Source organism: Anarrhichthys ocellatus, unplaced genomic scaffold (assembly GCF_004355925.1).
Source record: "Anarrhichthys ocellatus isolate YVR2014 unplaced genomic scaffold, GSC_Weel_1.0 scaffold31, whole genome shotgun sequence".
Classification (NCBI taxonomy): domain Eukaryota; kingdom Metazoa; phylum Chordata; class Actinopteri; order Perciformes; family Anarhichadidae; genus Anarrhichthys; species Anarrhichthys ocellatus.
This window is the reverse complement of record NW_022280061.1, coordinates 4,018,557-4,035,715: the sequence shown is the minus strand read 5'-3', so window position 1 is coordinate 4,035,715 and position 17,159 is coordinate 4,018,557. Positions and strand designations below refer to the sequence as shown.

Here is a 17,159-nt window from a genome sequence, read left to right as displayed (position 1 = left end):
ATAGTTACTAGTCCTTGACAAATAAAGTAGCAATATCACATGTTTAGAGTAATAATTGAACCCTTTGGCTTTCTCTGTAGATTGTCACAAAGTGTCACATTTGGTCCGCTCTGTTGGTATAACCTCAGTGCTTTTATTTTGAAAACATTCATCACCGGGAATGTGTGGACGCCTACTTCCGCTAAGCTTGTGGTCAGTGTCTGAAACAGATGTAACGTTACTGAGGCAATGCGTTCCACCTTTTAGGTAAATTAACCTTTATCTACATTTGATAAGTGTCGTTTGATTGCCAGTCTAGGGCGTACGGTGCGTAGCTATTCGCTGTTTTGCTTAAATTACGTTTAATTTGAGCTAGCATGCAGCTAACGTTAGCATTATTCCAGATCAAAACAAAGGGTGCAATAGCGATAACGTTCAGTTAGCTTTCAGTCCAAAGATGCTCAGCCACTTGAACGTTAACGGGAGCCTAGTCAGCGTTGCTCTACTAGAAGTTGTAATGCGAACGATGCAATTAGAAATAGAGACGATTCCCAACAACATTTCAAGTTGCAATCCACAGCTAACGTAAAATATGTATGTATAGGCAACAAGAAGTTGTCGCGATATTACGATCGTGTAACGTTGTAGTGAGCAACAGTTGGATTCTGAATCTAAAAAGGGTTATAGGTCTAACACGATATTCAAATAAGTAAACTATTTGACAAGTGTGTCTCCCTTTTTACGATTTGTTAGCGACATTTATTTTGACAGGTTACAGAGCTGCATAATCTGAAGTTTATCTCCATCCTGTCGCAGCCTGTGAAGTCATAACGTTACATTACGTTTCACATAAACTAAAAGTTTAATGACAGCTCAATGGAGAGTAATGAACCCCGAGCTGTGACGCGATGCAGAGGGGGCCACTTCTGCATCGCCCCTGGATGCAGCAATGAGTTTTATAGAGCCAAAAACGAAGGCAAGACTGTCCACTTTCACTCTTTGCCTTTTGCGCGGCACGTGGTGCTTCGTCGTTGGCTAGCTGCACTCAGACGAGGGACGACTCCCGTCCGGCGGGGCGCTCGGGTCTGTAGCGAGCACTTTGTGGACGAGGACTATGTCGGGGAGAGTGTGTTTGAGTCAGGGGTCCTGGTGGTTCGCCGTACCAATAAACTGAAGACCGAGGCCGCTCCCTCTGTGTTTGACTTTTCCTCTCAAAAGGTTGGGTGTGCAGGTCAGGACGTAACGTCAGCGGTGCGCCGTAAGAAAAGGGCCCGACGACACGCCCACCTGGCCGCGCAGAGGAAGGTACGTCACGGCCAGCAGGCTCAACAGCTCGTCTCTCTCACCGGGGAAGGACTCATAACAACCAACCGTACAATTCAAACTGAGCTTCTTCACCGTACAACCTTCGGACACTTTCATTTGGGCTTCACCTATTTGCTTGAATCAGGGTGCTCTACGCCTCACCTTCTGTAAACAGTCTGTCGGCAGTAACCCAAGCTGTCAAATTAAGTTCTGACATTGTGCTGTACATTAATGCTGCATCTTAAGTGCAAAAACAAATGATGTGGTATTGTTATCAAAAAAAAAACAAAAGCACCAATGTATTGCATTTTTGGATGCCCCATGTTACAAACAGACATTTAACAGCACTTAATATGGGGAAATAAAACAAAAACACCAGAAATGAATGTTTGTATCTTTTCTGTATGTTTTGACAAGAGAGCGAGAGAAAAGAGGCGGGATTAGAAGAGGGGAAGGGACAGAAAAATCCACGATCTGTACATTTTTGTCATGTCATCACAAGTAAAAGTACTTCATTTCTTTCCCCACCAGATTTATTAATTCAAATTCTTCTGCATTTGTGTACACAGGATCTGCAGAGATTCACCTCTCTCATCCTTCAAAAGAAACCCACGAAAATGTCAGCAGCCATGGATTCACCAGGTAGAGCCGCTGTTATGAACGAGCTACTAAACAATTCAACATACACGTTGTTACAAGAGCCTGAAGGTGCTTGCTTGTTCATTTAATTGCTCAACACCGGGATTAAACCTTGATCGTAGTATTATTTTGATTCTTAAACAATTTCTTTGTATTACTTTTAAGAAAACGTAACCCAGGACTTGTCTTATTCATGAAAACAGAAGTTCACATTTACAGTTCTATTACATTTCACCATATGCATGTAATTGTGCATATCTCTTTTTAAGACTCTGAAAGTTGATCTCGTTGAGTTCCACGCAGTGTGATACAGATGTGCTGCAGATTTACAATTTGGGAAATTGTATCTGGTATCTGATTGGTACTGGGTGTCAGCAGATAACCTCAATTAGGCGTCTGAATTTGTATAGAAAGATAAAAAGTTATATTGGTGCATCCCTACTGATAACAAACTCCCATCTGAACTTCCCAGCAGCAACAGCAACCCCAGTCATCTGTGAGGTCTGTGGAACGTTCTTTGAGACGCGACGAGGGCTCTCCAGCCACGCCCGCCTCCACCTCCGGCAGCTCGGTGTGACGTTGTCGGAGAGCAGCGGAGCTCCCATTGAACTGCTCTACCAGCTCATCCAGGAGAGAGGCGACTCCCTCCCCGATTTCAAAGCAGACTCTTCTGTGCCTGGGCCGACCCCTCTCAAAAAAGCATCCCAGCAGGAGTCCAGGACACCTTCAGCACCAGAGGACAGCGGTGACTCCGGCAAAGCAGGGAGTAGAGTCACGACAGCGCCACAAAAGATGGATCATCAGGGATCTCCAGCCAGACTAAAAGAGACACCAACCTCTCCCGCCCCCTCGTCCTCCTCTGGTCTGAGGCCGGTTGAGTGTAGAACAAGTGAGGGCAGCAGCTCGTCCTCAGAGCACAAAACCAAAACCAAGCCGCTGTGGGCGCCGCTGGAAACTGACGCCCCCATCACCTTAGGTACGAATGAATTCTAGATGTTTAAAGAAATATCGAAAGTAGTGAGGGGGGTAGCTGTATGTGCAAGACAGAGCTCAAAGTCAGTTAACATGACTGGGTTCCTTTCACTCATCATTGTTCTTCATTCTTGCAGCTTCAGACACCAAAAATGAGGTCCATGTGTGCCAGCTCTGTGGCTGCTGGTACGGGACACGCAAAGGCCTGTCGGGTCACGCTCGGGCACATCTGCGCCAGATCGGAATCCCCGACAGCGACATCAAGGGCAGCCCTATTCAGCTGCTTTACCAGATCATGGAGGAGGAGGACCTCAAGCCCATCAGCAGCGAGCAGCAGGAGGGAGCGAGCACCTCGAACAGTCCCTCCAGATCCTCCTCTAAGCGACCCTCCAATCGGTCCTCTCCTCCCGCGTCCCCACCCAGCAAGCGGCCTAAGTCGTCAGAGGACTTCACCTGTATTCTGTGCAGGGAGAAGTTTGAGAATCGTAAAGGGCTGGCCATCCATGCACGCGCTCACCTGCGTCAGATCGGAGTGGTCGACCTGCTGGGGAAAAGCTCTGCAATTGACGCCGTCCAAGAACTGGTCAGCAATGGCATGCTGGAAGCCGTACACCCTCCCAACATGAACAGTGCAACCAGCTCGTCGGCGGCCCCGTTTCCCTCCACGTCCCTCTCCTCAAGCCCTGTAAAGTACGCCCGGTCTCCTGTTAACAGGGCGCCAAAGGCTAAGAAAGGCTTTCGGCTAGCTGTGGACCCCCTTCATAGGAAGCCGAAGCCTGAACCTATGGAGATCGAGGTGTCCGTTCAACCGAAGGGATCCGGCACTATCGGCAACTCCCCCACACAGAAGTCACCTCCTGCTTCAAAGCCTCTGAATGCAGGTAAAGCAGAGAGCCATTCATCTGAATTAGTAGTTGTCAAATGGTGTTTGTTAGGTGCCATATCTCAGGAGCAGGCAATTAACCTCTTTTCAAAATGTATTACTTTGTTTGTGTGTGTACACCACAGTGTGGATTCATCCTCTTTATTTTCCCTTCCGCCAATCCACAGATGTACAATCCCCGCCAACAGTCCTTTGCGATTTCTGTGGGCAGCTGTTTGAGACCCGCAAAGCCCTGTCCTGCCACGCCCGCGCACATCTGCGCCAGCTCGGCCTCACCTGGTCAACCAGGACGTCGCCGATCGATCTCCTCAGAGAGGTGATGATGCGCGGTGAAGAAGGCAAGAAAGTGTCTGTGCTCGCTGGGTCATCGGGCAAAGCCACGTGGGCCCCTCAAGGCTCCAGACGGTCCCACGACCGCCTCCAGCCAGGGGAACCGGCCGCCAACCCCTCCACGGCGCCTCTTGATTACTCCATGAAGGAGAAACCCTCGTCTGGCAGGAGTGGGGCCTCACACACCGGTAATACATTAACACCGCTGTAAAGCAATAGCTGATTGTGTCGCCATTTTACAACCATGTTGTTATAAGATAGTGAGCCACACTGTTGTACTCGGTGACGTGTTTTTTTAAGATGCACTAGGGCGCCGAGTCAATCCTTAAACACGGTCCTGGTGACCAAATGTTTGTTGCAAATTTACGCAATTGTAACTTCTTCAAACTCTTCCTGGAACTCCCTGAGCTGGTGATACATGTCTACTCTGTCACTGGTGATGTAGACACTCACCCTCGTCTTCTTTGTGTCAGACGCGTCCTGTGAGCTTTGTGGCTTTGACTTTGAAAACCGCAAGGCCCTGGCCAGCCACGCGCGGGCTCACCTCCGCCAGCTGGGGATCACCGAATGGAAGGCGGACGGAGCGAGCTCGCCCATCGAGCTCCTCAGCGAGTTGATCCGCAGGGACCCAGTGAAGGTAGCGGCAATAACCCAACGCTATCGCATGGGAGACCTTTACATCAAGAAGGTGGGCTGTGCTCTAGAATGTGTGTTTTAATAATGTATTAAAGCAGTGTGGAGTCTGATCTCATGTACGTCCATGTTCTTTCAGTCCCAGAGAGGTGCTGCTTCGCCCCCTCTGTCCACAGACTCTGACTCTGTCGCCGGCAGCAGCCTGAAGTTTTCGGTGAGCAGGGAGAACTTGGGTGTGACTGCCGGCTCATCCAGACACTCAAACGGCCACGGACGGACTTTTGCAGCCCACGGCGACCCCGGCGTGCGCTCCTCAAGGGGTGAGAGACGGAAATAGCCAGATATACTGTAATCGATTTTTAAAAACAAACAAAAAAAACAAAACAAGTTTCTATTACCTTTCTCTGTGGTTTCAGGGGTCCACCCACCAAAACATGTCGCACGAGCAAGGGAAGAAAATCAGGACACCAATTCCCAGCAGCCATCGCGGTCAGGCAGCATCCCCGCGATGCTGCCAAAGCCCCCACTTACACCTCTGGTCAAACTGGTGGGCAAAGTCTACTCCCTCAAGTGCAGGTTGGTCTATGAAGTACAAAACAAAGAATCACGTTCCCCTCGTGTTCAGTGAACGACGGCGTTTAGAGTAATGGACCAATACATGATCAATCAACGCACACACGGTTAATACGTTCAACAACACAGATGCATAGCATACAAAGTTATATATATGAACACTAAATATTTCTATGCTGCCCAGCCATACTCTCGCCGTTAAATTGCATTTTCAAGACATTGTTCCTCATTTAAGGCAGTTGATGTCGTGCTGCCCTCCCTGTGCTTCTCTTCAGGTTCTGTGAGGAAGTGTTTCACGGACCTCTGTCGGTTCAGGAGCGGTGGATCACACACCTGCAGAAGCACATCCTGTCGCTGGGCTACAAAGGCAAAGCGTCTCCTCCGGCTGCACCGGTGGCGGCTCCGGCACTCGTCCATCCAGTCGCTGTCTAGTCCACAACGTCTCTCTGTAGTTCACGTTAAACACGGTCGTCTTTTTCGTACGTCAACACGAAGGCCTTACGTCTAACAAATGGTCAGTAAATGTTGATGTTCCCTTCTTTGTCCTAGAGAGGGCAAGCATGAGCCATATGAGGAAAGCAGCAGCACGTAATCCACTCAGGTCAAATCCACCGAATCCAGCGATCACAAGACTGATCACTGGATGTTTTGGGGTTAATATCCAAAACCGGTTCATCCCTCATTCTGATGTGCAGTGCGTTCCTCCTCCTGCTCTTACATCCTACCATTTGTGTAGATGGTTGTAAACGTGTTTGAATGTGATGTGTTCAATATTTGTCATTATTTAATGTCGGACACTGAAAGAACAATCCGGGTCAGTGATGTGTGTCCTCCTGAGTAGACTGCTGAGGCTGTCCGTGTACTTAATCTCCTTTTATATGTTTTTGAATCGAGTCTTGTTTTATACATTTATGTTTTAAGGGTTTTTACCATAAATCTGGATAGATTCTCTTTCTTTTTCTCATGAATGGAAACTCTTTTGAATAACAAAACACTGAGACAAGAAATAACAAAAAAAATGAACTTGTGACAACTTGGTTGGAAGAAAACTGTTCAGTGATGTAATCTCCTGAAGATCACAGCCTCAACCGTCTGTCTCCATTATTGACTCTTTCTTCAGGTACAACTCCAAATACTGTTGTTTTTCTGCTCTTCTTACGTATGCTTTTTAACACTTATATGAATTAAATTGTGTCTTGTATATAAAAACATGTTTTGTTGTTTTTCATTATTTATAATACACATCCTGCACTGACCAGCGCTCACTGTGAGACTCGCATAACACAGATGTGCATGTCAGCGGTGTCGACTATCATCCAATATGTCGATCAATATTCAGCTAAATTCTGCACACGTTCTCTCGTCTCCATTCACCCAATTGTATTTTTATATCCTCTCATCTACATTGCATCTTCCTTTTGCTGTGTCCGGTTTATGGGATCTCACAAAATATATATGTATTATTTTGGGTTATTTTATATGTTTATTGGAGGCTGTACGGCGGAGAGATGACAGGAAATGAGGCGATGTTGCTGTTCATGCTCACCGCCTTAAACCCAAGACCACATCGTTGTGTCTCAGACTCCCACCAGGACGTGACTCCCTCACATGGAGGAATGTGTGAAGAACTGTAAATGAGTTTGTTTTGGGCGTATTGTTCCACAGGCTTCCACGCCGATTGCTTTATTTCACACGGCGCCTGTTAAAAAAATGTTCCTTTGTTTACACACTCTGAAACATGGAGGCTTAATGTTCGTTCGCCGCCATGTTGCATCGTAACCGCATCATCTCCCCTTTGTTTGAACGACCTCCTGCTCACAGACGTAGAGAAGATTTCAGTTTCACGCAGCGTTGTAGTCGTAACGATGTGGAAATCATGAAGAGGAAAGCTGCACATTTAGCATCAGTTATGAGCTTTTCATGTTGCTCCTGTAAACTATGTTTCTGTCCTGTGCTCCTGTTCCTTCCATTTTAGGACAATATGTTGATAAATGTGTCTTGATGCCATCAGTGACTGTAAAAGTCAGTTTGGTGAAGATTTGACTTCTCAAAGTGTCTCTGAGCTGCTGTCCCTTGTGTCCATAATGTTGATCTGATTTCCTCCTCCTGTCTCTTTAGCCATCATTGTGTTGACAAAGGGTCGTCGATCGTACTACCTGTATGGCTTCTGCATCCGGTCCTCCATCCTTTATGGATCTTCGATGGAGCTCGAACGGTTTAAATTGGTAAACTGCACACAGCCACAAAGAACAATCTGTCTCCTGTGTCTGTCAAAACGTCGTATAGCTTTTACATCCTCAAAGGCTGCAGTATACACTTCAAAATGTATTATTTTGAAGTGTATACATCTGAAGTGTCGCACTCGAATCTCATCTCATTATTCAGAGAAGAAGAGAAGGTATATTTTATTCAAAAGGTGGACATCTTCGTGCACTTGTGAGTATATTGGACAGTTGCTGAATGGGCCCACTGTGCAGTGAAGTAAAGGAAACAGTCCACAGGAGAGGCTGTGAGGATGCTCTATAATCGCTTTCCATGCAGCATAACACCCGTCCTGTTTTCTGCTCTGTCTCCACCACAGACAGTATATGGTCTCCTCTAGCTCTGCTATATATTCACGTCACGGTGAGGATCTCTGGAGTCTCGTTCTTTGTAATTTACTACCACTGGGACCCGGGCAGGGTTTCGGTCTGCCTTCAGCCGCTGATGGAAAAATCTGATGTCCGCCCTTCTGCCGCTTCGCCAATCTCAGGGCATCGCATGAGCGAGTGATCCCACCTGACAGTAGAGTAGGCTGTTGCTCACATCTATTAACACCCGGGGGTTTAATCCCAGTCATAAGGGACTCGTAGCAGCTATTTCAAAGCTCTCATTGAAGTGAGAGCCCAAATTAGGTGCACATCTGTCTTCCAGGGCTGTGGGATTTGAAAGAGGTGGTGTAATAACTTTGGGTTTCTGACTGTGGTCCATTGGTTTTAAAACTGGAAGCTGGACAGTCTAGCACAATCATTCAATTCTTGTCTTTAAGTATTCTTATTAGCCTACTCTGGACCAGACAGCACGCATGAATGTGGACCAATAAGACTCACCAGGAAACTGAATTACATTAAAACAAAATGCTATAAACATTCCACTTAATTATGATTTAATTAAAATGACGCGAGGAGCCAAAGAAATTAACTTTACATTTCGAAATTGTCATCTCAAAAGGGTCTTGGGGGGGGGGGGGGGGACATGGATGTGTGATTGAACCATTGAGCAGCAGTCATTACCGTCTAACACAGGTGAGACTGATGGCAGCAGTCATTCGGACCGTCTAACAGAGACTGATGCCTGTCTTAATTACTGTGGCAGAGCCCTCGTTAATGTTATTGGTGCCAGCTGTGCATGTTCCTCTCCTGCTTCTCTGTTAAAAAGGTCTTTGATTTAGAAACAATAAAGCAACAGCAGCAGCAAATAACTGCATATTTAAAAACAAAAACAGCTAAATGTAGACGGAATTGTGCCCTAAAAAATCAACTCATGCTGTCCACTGGAGGGGAGTTTGAAACCATGATACTCTGGATTTATTACACACACTCTCTCTCTCGCTCTCTCACTCTCACTCTCTCTCACTCTCACACACACACACACACAAACACACACACACACACACAAACACACACACAGAGAGAAAACAGCCCAACAACATCTCTTTGTACAGGTGGTACAGGTGTTAAGTCATTGCTCCTCTTGTGGAGGAATTGCATTTTCAAAGCTCTAGTCTTGTATCCTTGTGTCATTGAATAATCGATCTCTTGTTAAATGCTAAACATGTATTTGTACATCATAATCCCTCTTTTTTTCTCTTCCTGTAAAGTGTAAAAATAGATTTGATGACTCATCTTGAACCCGGAGAGAGTTTACACATATTTGTCCAATCAAATGGTAAAAGCCCGTCATCATATAAAACTGTACTTGACCCTGAGTACAGCGAGCAGAGCAATATATCATAGTACTAGTAGTAACTATAATTACTAACACTGAGTTATCATACAGTGGTAACTGTAGAAGAGATTAGTAGCTACACTCCCATTTAAAACACGTTTACTTTGATTTACTTTGATCACGGCTCTCGCTGCTTTGATCAAAACCTAATGAAAGAAGTGTTGTTGTGTATTGACCAGATGACCTGAGTCACAGCAATACTGATAGCAGCAACATGTGGAAACACCTGGTACCTACTTTAAGCAGACATATTAATCATAGAGAATATCATGTCAAAGTTTATAACTTGTTTTTGTTATTTGAATGGAGGCAAAGCAGCGGATAAAAAGGGGAAAAGGTTTTCTCTCCATCTTGGAGTTTGACTCCGAGTCTGGAAGTGAATTCTTTCTGCATCTCCAGAGTAATTTATGTTTTCGGGTCTTGGCAGAAGATGGAGTTCTTTCGCACAATTTTTGACTTTGCAATCTTCCCTCAGAGAGAACCGATTCCCCAAGACTTTGCAACTCGAGCAGAGCATCTGTAGCTTTCCTTTCTGTTTTTCTAGTTGTTTTTAGTTTTGTGGTTTGACGTTTCTTTCTCTAGTTAGCTGCTGTTGGTGCTGCGCTACAGTCCAAGGATAGAAACTAAAACAGCTCAAACACAAAGGTGTTTTCAGCACATACACAATCACAATGCATGCAGCTATAACTGCACATTCGCTTTATTAACGAAACAATCAACCACCTTCTTGATCACGGTGCGATTTAGCGTTTCAGAGGTTATGATTATGTCATCAAAGTGCACTTGGCTGCTCTGGTCAGCAGTTTTGTAACATTCAGACTCCAGACAGACACTGGACACCAGAGACGAGCACAGAGCCTTACCCAGGAGGCCGTTCTGCTGCATGGTGTCATCGTGCTCAGATGACCTCGCATAACACCTGCGTCGAGGTCACCACAGATCCTGGATCAGTTGAACAGAGTCTGAAACCTATTTGAAAATAAGCAGCTAATAATTCAAGTGATTTACGGATGATTTATCTTACTGCCAAGATGCTTTCTGGAATAATCCAGTCCAGACCCGTGTTTGTGTATCACGTCTCAGCGATACAAGACGTTAACAACAAGTGAAAGTTGTGCAAACCTGGATTCCAAAACGTACGACACCAGCTCACCAACTGCTCACAACATTATTTATTTCAGCCCTGCTTTTAATTTCCTGGAGATTTACACGTGATAATTGTTTCATTGCTTTAAATAATCATTCCTCCCGCAGACAGACCGGACCATGAAAACATGCCCGCTGTAGAGACCCAGTGCAGCATTATGATGAACAAGCAGCAGCTCGGAGGCCGGGGTCTGCCTCTGTGGATCCAGAGCGACACTCACATCTGGCCTGTGTACGTACACGTTGTTGAGTGTGTAGCAGCCCATGTTTATGTGGATGTATAAGTGCCTCACTGTGTGTCCATAACTCAATAGGACATTAAGGAAAGTGTTAGGACAACATGTATAGGACCCCAGAGAGGAGAGACCATGTCTTTGGTTACTCTTCAGGGTTCTATCAGTCTATTTCGTAATGATGTGGCTTCACCTGCTCATTTTATTCAGATGTTCACTCCACACTAATTTGTCAGTAATGAATAGTGATTAAGATGGGGAGCACTAATGAACATTGAATGTGCAGCTGCAGAAACAAGCTCTCTATGTAATTGTTGGCAAACCGTTGTCTCTTTACACATCAAGCAGACATGGAGCAACATGAACATTAAGAGTTATGTGTGTAATATCAAGCTAATATTATGTTGAATATTCATATTGTTTTAGCTCTGGTTTTGGTCTCCACCAATTCCTTCGTGAAATATCTGGTTCTAGCTGCTAAACGCTTCACCTGCAAGTGGAGAAGGTTCTTTTGTGAGCTTTTCCTCTTAAAACAGCCAAAAACAAGGAAAGCAGCAAGCGAAGCAGAACAAGTTAAGAGAACCAAAGCAAATATGTGAAAGATGCCAAACAGCAGAGTTGTTTGTCACTACAAGCGACCTCTTTATTTGATCAATTGAAATGCAAATATATGAATTATAGAGTCACTTTAAGAATTACAATCTCCCCTGTAATAGGATTAATATGGGATCAGTAAACACATCACATCATTAGGGTTAGGGTTAGGCTCGTTTTCATCTGCAGGTTGATGGCATCAAAAGAAACACACAACAGGACAGAAGCTTAACCTCAGCGTCGTCAAAAGCAATAGTATATATAAAAAAAGAAGCTCATCAGGGAAGTTCGCTAGACGTGTCGTGTTCCTTTTCTTTCTTGTAGAGAATGAATAAATATGCATAAATGTTAAATGAGAGCAAATCCAGATGAAGATGAAACAATCCTGCAATGTTTCTCCAAACTGTTTTAATCTGAGGAGACCTTTGTTCTGCAGCAGGGTAACATACAATACTTTTGAAGGGACATCCTGCATTTTGTGTCCAGCATGCTGCATAATATTATGCAGTGTATATTCAGTGTGTCACAGCTCAGAGTGCTAATGACTCACCACCACTATCTTCACCAGTAATTAGGAAAATAAGGAGATGAATGTGACTGAATGAAGGCCGACTGTTACTTGAATAGGTGAGATTGATTGTTCACTTTTCTTCTGGAGCAATAGATGTCTAAATAGCGCTGTAACTTTCATTATCCTGTCACATGATTCTCATAATAACACCACATGCCATTTATCAAACTATTTTGCATTACCATAGTCGGCAGTTTTCATCACTGGGCTATTTTAATCAATGCACTTTTCCTTCAGGGAGTGGTTAGTGGTTCCACAGATGAATTGGCTCAAAGTGCAGATCAAGCTTTTTCTTTTTTCTCCTCCGCTGCATTTGATTTGTATTGACTGCAGAGAGGACCTTAACAAACTAAATCAATCCTACTGCCCACTTCCATTGAAGAGGAAGCCATGTAAGTAGCTGTAGGTCATTTCTCAGGAGCACATGAGAACAGTGAGTACTTTGGTCGCCTTATTTCACTCACTGGTGAGCTTCATACTGAGCAGCAACAGGATACCAAAACTGCATTTCTCAAATAAGCTGCCATGCCCAAATAGCCTGTGGGTGCTTTTCTGCTTTGAGTTTAGAACTTAAACGTTTGCACCAGGACAAGGACATTATTTGGCCTACAGAATACATCCTCTCTGTCAGACGTGGCTGATGTTGACATCTTTACTCGGCAAATGCAAGAAAACACTCTGTGGCATTAAATTAGAGGCCGGAGACAGAGCCAGGGCAGACTGCCAGTCCGTGACAGCACTGAGACAGATGGACAGACATGACTCACATTCATAGACTCACATATGGAATATAGAGAAAGGTGATGTGGCAGAGCACCACATTGCTTCTTTCAGGAGATAGATGCTCACTCCACCCTAAATACCATATAGGATAGAGGAAATCAGCAACAGCCCAGTATCACCTGAAACCACTTATATGAAAAAAGAGTCGCTGCTTTCCTCCTTTATGACACATTAGTGCATTTAAGGGATAGACACCCCAGTGCACCTGGTTTGTGGTTGGACCCCAGTTGTCACTGCTGTTATTAACTGTTCTGAATGTCCAAGTTGACCATATAAACAGATGTTCTGCCAGAAGCTCACGAACAGGTCTTAGTAGCTTTGAAAAAATAAATATCTTCTGTTTAATCCCTGACATTTTCCAGGCTCTCTGTCCAACTCTCACTCCTGATTTATTCATGGTTTTCCTCCCCGAGCAGCACCCCTCTACATTAACCAAATACAGTATACAGTGTGAACGCGCCCACGGAGAATACTACAGTTCAGATGAATGAGCTGAGAGATTTGATATTCAAAGCAAAAGATCAAAGTCCCTCGGTTTACACCCACTACTAACAGTTCAATGAAAAGCCGTTCCTCCCCTCCTAACACTGTATAACTTTACATGAACCATTTTTAACTCGGTAAGATACTGTGACAGGACACAGTCAGACACTGCAGCTCTGCTCATTACAGAGCAACGCCTCGGCCAAACAAAGCATGGGATGTGGGAAAACAGTGAGCATTATGGTCTTGAAACCCCAACCAGTATGTAGCAGACTTCTAAAACAGTCCAAAGTCATGTTTACAAGCAATTAGGAATTAAGAAGAATTAAGGTGATAAAACTATTTTGTCTTTTTGAGCTTGTTTAAAGCTCGAGGACCCTCAACAGAATGTAAGATGTCTTGAGAAAGAAAGAAAGGTTGACAGAGGTCTGCAACTTCAAAGCAGACATTTTGACTCGTCATAGTCGGAGAAGAGAAGCACAGGTGTTCCTGATAACATGAATGGTGGCACATGGTGGTTAGCGCCCCTGTAACCCCTGGTGGTCAGCGGAGCTGAAACTAATAGTAATAAGTGTCAATCAAACATATTTAGTACACGCCCACGCGGTCGTGATACGAGGTCCAATAATACGGAGAAGTGAATACACCTGCGTGGAGCAACCGTGAGTGTACAATAGGCTCTCTTTATCTTAGATTAGACATAAATTGTATTGATCCCACACAGGGAAATACAGGGTCACAGCAGCAGAAGTACAAGAACAGATAAATTATATATTGACCATCTACTATATACAACTAAAGCATAAAAAAACTCCATAAATAACTAAACTGCGGTAAAGAGTAACTATATAGAGCATTATGACAAAAATAGTCACAAATAAAGTAAAAAGACATCGACGTTGCAATAAAATATTACAGAAGAACATGAGAGAATGTCATTGGCGGGTTAATAAAGTAAAGCAGAAAAAGTCAAAAATGTAAAATTTGAGATATACGGTCAAACACAAATCAGGACAGCAATTCATTTAAATGCTGCAGATTTCTTCTTCCATCCTGAGCAGAGTCTGCTCAAGAGTCTAAATCTGGGTTGACATACAAAATGATGTCTTGCTATTTATACTTTGAGGATTAAAAGCATCAGGGCTGTGCTGCGCTGTGAACTCTCTGCCTGTAACTGATGCAAACTGTACACACTGACTCAACCACTAAGTCACACAGTACAGTACAATTGAGTGTTGTGAGTGTCTAAACAATGATAGTTTTGCCTCTTGCACTCATCAACGCCTCGTTCATCAGAGAGGGAGTCAGCAGAGGGACACGCAGACGGTGAAGAAGGTCCAGACGCAGTCGATAAACACAGAGGGAACAAGTAACACATGCGTGGTATGTTGAGGTTAAGACCCAGCCTGAAATTTAATTTGTGTCTCATAATTATTCCAAATGCAATTTATAAGCATAGCAAAATCAAAATACCATCAGCGCAGTGTTACAGCAATCCCACATTCCAGACACACCTTTTACACCAAGAGCCGCGTTTATGACGGATCAGAGAAAAGTCATTTTATGTAAAACTAAGCGTCAATCGTACTGAATAATAACAGCCATATTTGTAAGTTTTACATCAGTTGCTCCACAGAGCAGTGAAAGTACACATTTGGAGTTCGTAAATAACTCTCACTCCTCAATGTGTCACATAAACACATGACTCCTCCCGGGTGCCGTGATGCTCAGCAGGACAGCACAAGCTCCAAATATGGAACCAAGAATATTTGGGAGTGACCAAAATCTGTAAAATTCTGTCTCTGTGATGTTTACACTGATGCCTTGCTCAGCAGTGAGCACAGGCTAATGCGGCTGCCCGCCTCGTCTCGATCCCGCTGAGGGAACGAGCAGAGTTTGGCTCCTGAACATCATCTGACTCATGTTGTTTGGTAACAGATTGTTCACTCTCCTCTTCGATTTGTCTCACCGTGTTCAACGTCGGAACATATTTTTAAACACACATTTTTATGTAAGATTTAAGCATAAGAATAAGCTTTCAGTTTGATTCTCATTTCCATTTACAGCTTTATTTCCCACACCGACCATTACATGAGCAAACAAACCAATTGTGCACCATTGATGATCCACATGTAAGTAACCACCACACAGGGACAGGGTAAGCCATAGATAACTCACTGCCACCAACTGACGAATGGGTTTTGAATCCCTGTGAGGTTGCAGGCAGACACTAATGACCTTTTCATGATGAATCTTGTTTACTCCCTGACGTCAGCTCTGTATCGGCAGACCTGTTGGTGGAATTGAAGTAATGGCTGGTAAGAAACGTTTCAATCTGTCCGAATTCAAGGCAGGACCGACTGCGTTCACAAACCAACGAGGTGGCTAACCGGTCAATTAGTCTCAATTTCTGACAGTGTCAACGCTGTCGCACGCTGCTACTGCTACTCTTCAAAATCTCTCATGAGCTGTTTATAGACGGTCGTGGAAGTCCGCCAGCAGACCCCACCCGCTCCCTTTGAGACTGCATGACACCAGTCCAATAATAGTGTCCTCTCTCCACCCACAGTACACAGAGGTCAGTCAACACATTTTTTTAATATCATGTCCTCGAGCTAGAAAGTATAACCGACCCATTTCTGACCTGCATACAGAACATGTTTTTGCCCTTGAAAGTTCCTATAAATTCCCAGAAACCACTTCAGGACATGCTGCACCTCCCAATGTGCAAGTGCTGAAAATATTAATGTGTATTGACTTGAAAACAACAAAACCATCTAATTCAAGGAAGAATACACAGGAAAATAGAAAACATGATCTGAAATTGCGATCCTGCAGATCTCATGTGGATTGTTTCAACAGAGTAGAGTGCAGCCAAAGTGTTGGACAGACTGCCAAACTGAATGAACACTGCTAACATCCACGAAAGTTCCAGATTTTCAGCTTCACACCCATTGAATCATCCGTGTAGTTTCTTGATTTTCACCACCTCGTTCACCTCTCTGCTTCCTCCCCCCTCTCCCCCTCTGGGATCTGTGATTCACGGGTTCAAGTATTTCAGAAGCCCGTGGAGAGCCGAGGTCCAGGGTGAAGCCATCAGTGTGGTTGAGAAATGCAGAGCTGCTGCCTCGGGTGTGAAATATTCTTGCTGTGAAAACAAAGGACTGGAAATTCCCAGGATGACAGAAGAGAGAATAACAACACTGTACATTCATCCCTAGCGCACCTGCTGCACACCTTCATGTTAGCTGATCTAGCTTGACGGTTTAGTGAACCTTGTTTCTGTGGTCAAGCAAGGCATGCAGTTTACAAGGCATGCAGTTTAAGAAAACCCATAGTCATGTTTTGAACAATGGCTCCTTAATTTTAGGTAGACAAACATGGCCTCTTATTTTCTAGCCTGCGGCAAGTATGAAGGCAAATCAATGTCAGAATCCGTGAGCACACATGAGGTCCCGCGCCTGCTGACTTGCAGCCTGCGTAGAGAGAAGCATGTTTGAGCGCGAGGGGCTTCTATAGCCTGCGACTTCTATCGCTGCTCTTCTGCTCGCGAAACTTTCACTTGATCGCTTGAAAGTCTTTCACCTATTACGACAATTGGTGGGCGGACTCAGTCACCATTGTATCACTAAATTTAATTGGTTACAATTCTCATCTTTGGATTGGACGGATATGATGAAATAATCCACTACGAGTAAAAGTCCTGCATTCAGAACCTTAGTCAAGTATTATCAGCAAAATGTACTCAAAGTACCAAAGGTAAAAGTACCTGTGCAGTAAAATGTTCCCCGTCAGTGTTTTACTATTATATCTGTTGTTTCAGGATATATATTGCTGCGTTAACGTGTATGCTGCATTTTTTAACTCCTTTATATACTGTTGGTTAATTTAATCTACAACAATGCATCATATTCTATAAGATCATCGTTTGTAGTGTCAGTACAGTACATTATGTACCTCTGAAATGTAGTGCAATCGGAAAACCACCTTTATACCGCCACCTTGCGTCTGTGTCGGGAGTGATAGCTGGCCACTCCAAAGACGAGGA

General features: G+C 44.3%; 1 protein-coding gene across 3 annotated transcripts; it reads left to right on the top strand.

Moving 5' to 3' along the window:
- The first annotated feature begins 163 nt into the window (after positions 1 to 163).
- Positions 164 to 6,523, top strand: LOC116392702 (protein Wiz-like). Of its 3 annotated transcripts, XM_031864399.1 has the most exons (10): positions 164 to 246; positions 1,198 to 1,284; positions 1,854 to 1,926; positions 2,396 to 2,899; positions 3,033 to 3,776; positions 3,946 to 4,296; positions 4,582 to 4,796; positions 4,881 to 5,061; positions 5,158 to 5,317; positions 5,590 to 6,523. In XM_031864399.1, exons 3-10 carry the CDS (start codon positions 1,902 to 1,904, stop codon positions 5,744 to 5,746), a joined length of 2,337 nt encoding a protein of 778 aa, XP_031720259.1. In that variant the 5' UTR covers positions 164 to 246; positions 1,198 to 1,284; positions 1,854 to 1,901; the 3' UTR covers positions 5,747 to 6,523. The 3 variants fall into 3 exon arrangements, with proteins under 3 accessions (XP_031720259.1, XP_031720258.1, XP_031720257.1); XM_031864398.1 differs by having other exon boundaries at positions 171 to 1,284; positions 2,399 to 2,899; XM_031864397.1 differs by having other exon boundaries at positions 171 to 1,284.
- The last annotated feature ends 10,636 nt before the right edge of the window (positions 6,524 to 17,159 follow it).